Source organism: Marmota marmota, unplaced genomic scaffold (assembly GCF_001458135.2).
Source record: "Marmota marmota marmota unplaced genomic scaffold, marMar, whole genome shotgun sequence".
NCBI lineage: Eukaryota > Metazoa > Chordata > Mammalia > Rodentia > Sciuridae > Marmota > Marmota marmota.
In genome coordinates, this window is record NW_025999949.1 from 36,655,626 (window position 1) to 36,662,111 (window position 6,486).

Below are 6,486 nucleotides of genomic sequence, written 5' to 3' on the forward strand. Positions count from 1 at the left end.
GTGTGGGAGGGGAGGAGGGGTGGGGGTGGGCTGACCCCCAGACTCACCCAGCTCCAGGCCCAAGACCACAGCCAGCAGGAGCCAGAAGTGGAGCCGCATGTTCTCCTGGTGAAGGGGAGGCCTGGCGCCCTGGCGTGCCCTTATACCTGACTGCTCCCACCCCGCCTTGCCTCCCGGCCACTGGCTCCCAGCTCTGAGTCACCCAGCATCCAGCTCAGCCAGGAGCTGGGCTGGCCCAGGCGGTGGTGGAAGCAGGCTGCCCCAGAGGTGCCATGGACTGTCCTCTAGTGAGCCTGGTCGGAGCCCTGAGCCTGCTTCCCTGTCCACTGCTGTCAGGACCGAGGCTGTGGCAGGGGCTGGCGTGGGATGGGCGCTCTCCCCGGGTCTGGCACAGGCGGCCAGCCCACCCCTTGCGCCATGAAGTGCAGCTGAAACTGAGGGCTGGCTGGAAGCCAGAACCTCCCTCAGCACCCACCTAGAGGGCGGCTGGTGCCAGATGGGCCTGCAGACCTGTCCGACGTCCCAGGGACCGAGGAAAGCCAAGGAAGCCTGTCATGGGTCTGTCTCCGGGAAGCAGTGAGCAGCTCCAGGCAAGGCCGGCGCTGTGCGGTACAGGGCTGGACCGCGAGCGAGCCCCCCCCCCCCCGGGGGTGGGTGGGGCAGAAGGCCCTGGGTGTTCAGGGGACCCCAAGATGGGGTAGGAGCCAGAAGAGTCACACTGCAAGGAAGGGGCCTTTCTACCAAAAGCCAGTGGGGACAGGGGGTGCTGGGGGCTATCAGAGGGAGTTGACCCTGCTGACCGGCACCCTGCTGTCTGCTTTGGCTGCCCAGTGGCTTTGGTCTACTCCTGTCTGGTGGCCTTCCTAGGCTGGGGAGGTGGGGCCCAGAGGAGGGAGATTCTGAGATTCAGCCCCTCCTCCTAGGGGGAGGTGGGGAAATAGGTCAGGAACAGAAGAGGGACGGGGAAATAGAGCAGGTCCTGAGCTCCCAGGCCCTCGGCCTTCCCCAGGGCTTGTGGCTCCTCAGAGCTGGTGGGTCTGTCTCTCTCTCATGGAACTGGGGGTGATTCCCAGGGAGCCCCAGGAAACTTCTTGCCCCCGACCCCGTGCCTGGGTTGATCCCAGTCAGATCAGGCCTGGAGGAGATGAAGGAAAACTGGAGATGGAAGGGCTGGGGTAGACAGAGGCAGGACCACCCCGGCCAGGAGACCCCACCAAGCAGACTGGATAGGCGAGGCTGGGCTCAGGCCACCTTGTCGGAGGGAGAGAGGGGCAGACACATGCATCTGTCCATTTATTCATGCCTTCCACAGGGGACACTGACAGGACCTCTCCTGGGGGCTGGGTATGTGTGCTAAGTAAGGGGGCACCTGTGGCACAGGGGTGGCATTTCACATCCTGGCCAGGTGCGAGTTGGGACTTAGGGTTAACGTTAGCTGCTGGCAGGCACATGGCCCCAGGAAGCTCCTGGACCCTAGGGAGTTAGGATGGAAGGGCATCACCCATCTGGGGCCCCTGGTGTCCAGGCCCCAGGCTGGAAACTTACACCCACGGCCGTCTTGTCAATGAGAGGGCTGAGGTTTGGAGCTCTGCTGAGAAGCCCAGAGTTCTGGGACCCACAAAGTGTGCTAGGGAAGGGATGGAGTGGCGAGGAAAGGGGACCCTCTATTTCTGTGTCTTCAGAGTTGGGGTTGAGAACACACATGCCCTGTGACAGGCACTGAGAGGAAGCTGGGAGGTGCAGCTGCCAGTCGCCTCCCTTCCCACCTCCAGTTCCTGGGGAGAGTCCAGATGTCACGGCAGGGCCTGGCCTGCCACAGTTCCACCTCACAGCCTCGCTGTGACAGGGCCAGACCAGGCCCACAGCTGCCGAGCATGCCTTTTGCTGCTGGTGCAGGCCTGGCCTGCAGGCGGTGGCCAGAGCTGCAGCTAGACAGGGGGTCTAGGCAGCTAGACAGGGCCACGGAGAACACACAACACTCTTGGCACCACAGTGTCAACCGAAGCCTGTCTCGAGGCTGGGACTCCACAGAGAGCAGCAGCGAATAGCCCTGAGCACTCACCCACATTGGAGGGGCTCTTATTTCTCCCAGAGCAGGGACATCCACTGTCTGGCCTGCAGACCTGAGCCCAGACGCAGGCAGGAGGGCCAGCCCTTGGTGCCCAGTGCCCCTCTGCCCTCCTCTGCCTGTTCACCGCCTTCCCCTTCACAGCCGGTTGCAGGACTGGATCCGACTGGCCTGTGGCTTCTCAAACCTATGGTTCCAATTTTCCCTTCCAAGCTTTCCTGCTCCTAGGTTCTTACATAACATGGCAAGACTCTGAAGGTTCTAAGCACTCCACCCACTCCCAGGCCTGGAGGAGCAGCCTGTGGGGGAAGAACCTGCAAGGTGGCTGGGCTGTGGGCCTGTGGGAGGCCAGCTGGCCTTGGGGCAACTAATGGCTTCCCCTCTCTGGGCCTCAGTCTCCTCGCCTGTTGGGGCATGGCTGTGGCTCCTGCCTTGCAGGCTGCCATGGAGTGCTCAGAGCCAGCTGCAGTGGGAGTGGACAGGATCAGGACAGGCCAACCCCCAGCACTGCTGTCCCAATTCCCCAGTATGCAAGCCGTCACTTCCCTCGGCCAGCCTTGGCCCAGCAGGACACCTTCCACATGCTCTGTAGTAGGTCCCAGGGACAGGCCAGGCAGGCAGGACCCCTGGCTGTGGAGGTAGCACGGGCAGCACAGTACTGGGGTTGGGGGCAGTGTGGTCACTGGGCTGGGGCAGGTCAGGGGGGGAGACATGGACAGATAGATGTAGGAGGCAGGTCTGAGCAGCTGCCCCTGCAGCATTCCAGCCACCCTGGGGAGCTACAGAGAGCAAAGGAAGGACCAGCCTGGGGCCCCACACAGCTCTGTCACAGGATGCCATCTGACTGGGGACAATGGACTTGCACAAGTGGGGTAGTGACAGCTTCCTGGGCCATTCCTATGGAGTCAGGGCCCACACCTGTCCCTTGCCCCCAGCCAGTACTTTGAGACCTGCACTGGTCACTACTGTCTTGAGGCTGGCTGCCTGCTGGTGGGGGTCCAGTGGGAGCTCAGGTCAGTACCTGGCTTTCTGCCAGCCTGCAAAGAGGGCCTTGGGGGAAGGAGATGTCAGTTGGAGCCAGGGTGGTCTCTTGGGCTTGGCACTGGCCCCACAGTGTGTGTCCAGGCCTGCCCCCTGTGTGTGCTACTCCTTTCTCTCTCTGGGAAGTCAATGTGCTCTTACCCCTGGGCCCCTTCCCACCAGAGTCACCTCTGCAAGAGGTCCACACTGTCCTCCCTGAGGAACTGGCGAGCCCTCAGTGGGACTCCACTTCCCCATCCAGCTACCTGTCTCCAGAGAAGCTAACGGAGGTGGGAAAATCCACCCCCCAGCCCCAGCATAAGGCTGGGGAGAGGAGCCCCAGGATGGAAGTCCTCATCTCCTGAACACCCCTGGAGGCGTAGTCACAAGCAAAGGTCTCAGAATGCAGCGTCCAGCAGGCCTCCCCCATGAGGACCATGCTTTGGAGCCAGGGATAATGCTACACATGAACATTGGCCACCATCCTGCCCACCTGGGCTGGATCAGCTTCGGGGTCTCGTCAGCCAGCACTGGTCTGGGGCACTGGTCAGGGAAGAGGATCCAGCCCCATCTGGTCTCACTGGAAAGGACAGATGCTCCCCAGGCCCTCTACATTTGAATGGCAGGTGTTGGGCAGACCCAGCCTCCCAGCTCTGGGCTGGGTGGAGCTCCTGGGGTCAAGGGCTCTCAGGCAGAGGGTGCAGCCCTGGGGGCCTCCCTGGGTACTCCTTCCCTTCTGTTGAGATCTAGAACAATCAGCAGGGCAGAGGGGCCTGCAGGACCCAGGAGGCAGCCTCGGATCCCACTCCTGTTGTCACACTTCACTGTCCCTTGGGTCCTCCTGTTCCCCAAGGCTGCCTGATTTGTGGGCACATTTCTTTCTCTACCAGGGCCACTGGGCTGAGGACCAGGCCTGGTGGCCTATCTGCCCTGCCCTGCCCAGAATAGCCCTGGCCCTGGTCAGTGCAGGCTAGACCAAATATAGCTTGGCCTGCCCACTCCAAGTCCTGCCAGTCTTGGGCTGATTAAGCTTGTCCAGCACCCAGGTGGGGGTGGGGATGGGAAAGCTAGAGGTCTGGCTGATCAGGAGGGCACAAATCTCTCCTTGGGTCTGTCGAGGCAGGGCGACCCCTCCTATGCTGAGGGCCACTCAGACACCAGGCCAGGCACAGTTCCTGTGACAGCTGACAATGAGAGTTCCACCTCACATGCCCTGGGCAGCAGCTGGCCTCAGTAGGATGCAGGGAGGTCCTGCTGGGTTTGCCTGCCCCACAGTGGGTTCCTGTCTCCCTCCCGCTCCAGCACACCCACCAGCTGCTGCACACAGGGTGGGGCTGGCGCTACTCCCATCAAATCAGTGCTTCTCCGCTGATGGACCTCCCCATAAACAGCACTTTCCCAGATCTCTGTCCCTGGACCCAGGCAGGGCCCAGCCTGCCCACCAAGGCCAGGCACCCTTGGGAGGCCCAGTCCCACACAGCAGCTGTTTAAAAATGAAAGCCCGTGGCCTCAGAGTGAGGCCTTGTGGGCGGTGGGAGGCCAGGAGTCCCTCTGCAGACAGCTCTGTGTCCGGGTGTGGCTGAGGGGGTCTTGGGAGGCAGAATGTCAGGTGGGGACACCATGTGAGAGCGTGCAGCTGTCTCCTGAGAGCTCTGTCCTCGAGTGGGTCTGCCGGGGAACCAGGGCTTTAGAGCAGGGCCCAGAGGGTGGCCAGGAGAAGGGGGGCCAGGGCCAGGGTCCCTGGGGCAGCCAAGCCAGCACCATTACAGAGGTCGTACTGGCAGCAGGAGGTGGTGGACGCGTGCTTGGAGTAGCCATCATACACAGTCTCAAAGCATCTGGGCACGCAGGACTTGCTGACCTTCATCTTGTACGGGGTGTAGTCTGAAGAGGCAAGAAGGCCTTCCTGAGAGGGGAGGGACTCTGCCTGGCTCAATCCCGGCATGCAGGGCCATTAAGCAGACCCTCAGCAGGAACTCCCAGGAAGGACCCTCCCTCCTGTACCCCAATGCTCTGGGGCAGGGACCAGGGTCCGCCAGACTCACAGGTACGTGTAGTCATGCAGTAGGTGACCATGGCCGGGCAGCGCATGGGGTTGAAGCAATTGTCTCCATTGTAGGCGCACACATGGCAGTCCAGAGCCTGGGCTTGGGTCAGGATGAGGGGGTGGTCACAGAACTGGGAGAAGCCCCACCCACTGCCCAGCCCAATCCCTCCCCACCGCGGGACAACTGGAAGGAAAGGAAAGGTGGTCACTGGGAATTGTAGCCAGCCTCTCCACTTCCAGCCTGCTTCCCCCAAACATGGGTCTTGCACCCCTCTGGCCTTGGCTACCTTACCTAGAGGCAGGCCCACCAGGGCGGCCAGGAACAGCACGAGCAGGGGCGCCATGACTGGAGGGCAGCGACAGTGTGGTGGTGGGGAGGTGAGCAGCACCAGTCTCAGGTCCAGCTCAGGACGGGGACAGCCCCTGCCCTCCCAGAGCTCCAGGCCTAGAGGAGGGAGGCAGGCTGCATAATTGGTGACAAAGACAGGTGGTCAGTGCTGGGCAGGCATGTGGTGGGCAAAGGAGTCACCCAACTCAATAGATATCTATTAGGACAGGGTTTCTGGACACTTGCGATTAGAGGCAGCAGAGACAGCGCATTCCAACCAGAGACCAGCACTGACCAAGTCCAAGACTGAGGCACAGCCTGGAGGATGAGGGGCAGGGCTAGAGAAGAGTAGGGGAGGCTGGAGGGCCCTGAAGACCTGTACCCTGGACAGGAGCTGCCCTGCGGAAGGCGACGGAAGCCTGGTACCCAGCTCCCTCCCCTTAGGGCCCTGGGCCCAGCAGGCAGGGCAGGGCAGGACTGCGCCCCAGGAGCGTCTCTTCTCACTAGTCTCCCTCCACTTTGCCCCTGGGCGACCCTGTGTTCCGTCTCCCAGGAAGGCCTCAGGAGCCTGCTTGGGCTCTCAGGTCTGAGTCCTCAGCACCGCAGGAGCCCCGGGTCGCGATGAGCTCTGACCACAACCCAGGGAGATGCACTTGACAGGCCTAGGGAGGGCGGGAGGAAGAACTCCCAGTCCGGGTGATTGGGGCGGAGAGGGCCCGTGTCTGGGAAGGGATTTGGCCGGGAAGCGGGGATCTGGACCAGGACTGTTTCTCCCCGCCGCATACAAGGGCCGACCCTGCCCCCAGGGACTAAATCAGACTCCCTGGAAGACACTCCCGTCTTTCCCGACCCGTTTCCCAGAGCCTGCGGCTCCGGAGCTTCCCGCCCCCTCTCGGAGAGCCCCGCCCCAAAGACTGCGGCACAACCAAGGGAGGGCTCCAGACGGGTGCGGTACCTGGTGACCAAGACAGTGACCTTCAACAGCTCGAGACCCCGCCGCGCCAGGAACTCACCCGCGGCCTC

The 6,486-nt window shown here is 62.4% G+C and overlaps 2 protein-coding genes across 2 annotated transcripts in view; both read right to left on the reverse strand.

Annotated features, from left to right (window-relative positions):
- The window catches only part of Slurp2 (secreted LY6/PLAUR domain containing 2), a 3,874-nt gene extending 3,416 nt beyond the window's left edge, over positions 1-458 (reverse strand). Inside the window, exon 1 of the mRNA XM_015486542.2 lies at positions 48-458. Within this exon, the coding sequence (XP_015342028.1) occupies positions 48-99 (52 nt within the window). The 5' untranslated portion in view covers positions 100-458. The remainder of the gene's footprint in view (positions 1-47) is intronic.
- Positions 459-1,280: 822 nt separating this feature from the next.
- Lynx1 (Ly6/neurotoxin 1) lies at positions 1,281-6,468 on the reverse strand. Its single transcript, XM_015486540.2, has 4 exons — positions 6,419-6,468; positions 5,428-5,598; positions 5,134-5,235; positions 1,281-4,972 (listed from the first exon to the last, which is right to left on the reverse strand). The coding sequence occupies exons 2-4, from the start codon at positions 5,477-5,479 to the stop codon at positions 4,776-4,778; spliced, it is 351 nt and encodes a 116-aa protein (XP_015342026.1). The 5' UTR covers positions 5,480-5,598; positions 6,419-6,468; the 3' UTR covers positions 1,281-4,775.
- Positions 6,469-6,486: the final 18 nt, after the last annotated feature.

What these genes read in the sequence shown, in the direction of transcription:
- Lynx1 (XM_015486540.2), bottom strand. Translation starts at nt 5,479, where the DNA reads ATGGCGCCCCTGCTCGTGCTGTTCCTGGCCGCCCTGGTGGGCCTGCCT. An exon ending in CCTGGTGGGCCTGCCTCTAG is followed by an intron (nt 5,236 to 5,427) that starts GTAAGGTAGCCA and finishes TCCTGACCCAAG; the next exon opens with CCCAGGCTCTGGACTGCCAT. An exon ending in CTGCATGACTACACGTACCT is followed by an intron (nt 4,973 to 5,133) that starts GTGAGTCTGGCG and finishes TTGCCTCTTCAG; the next exon opens with ACTACACCCCGTACAAGATG.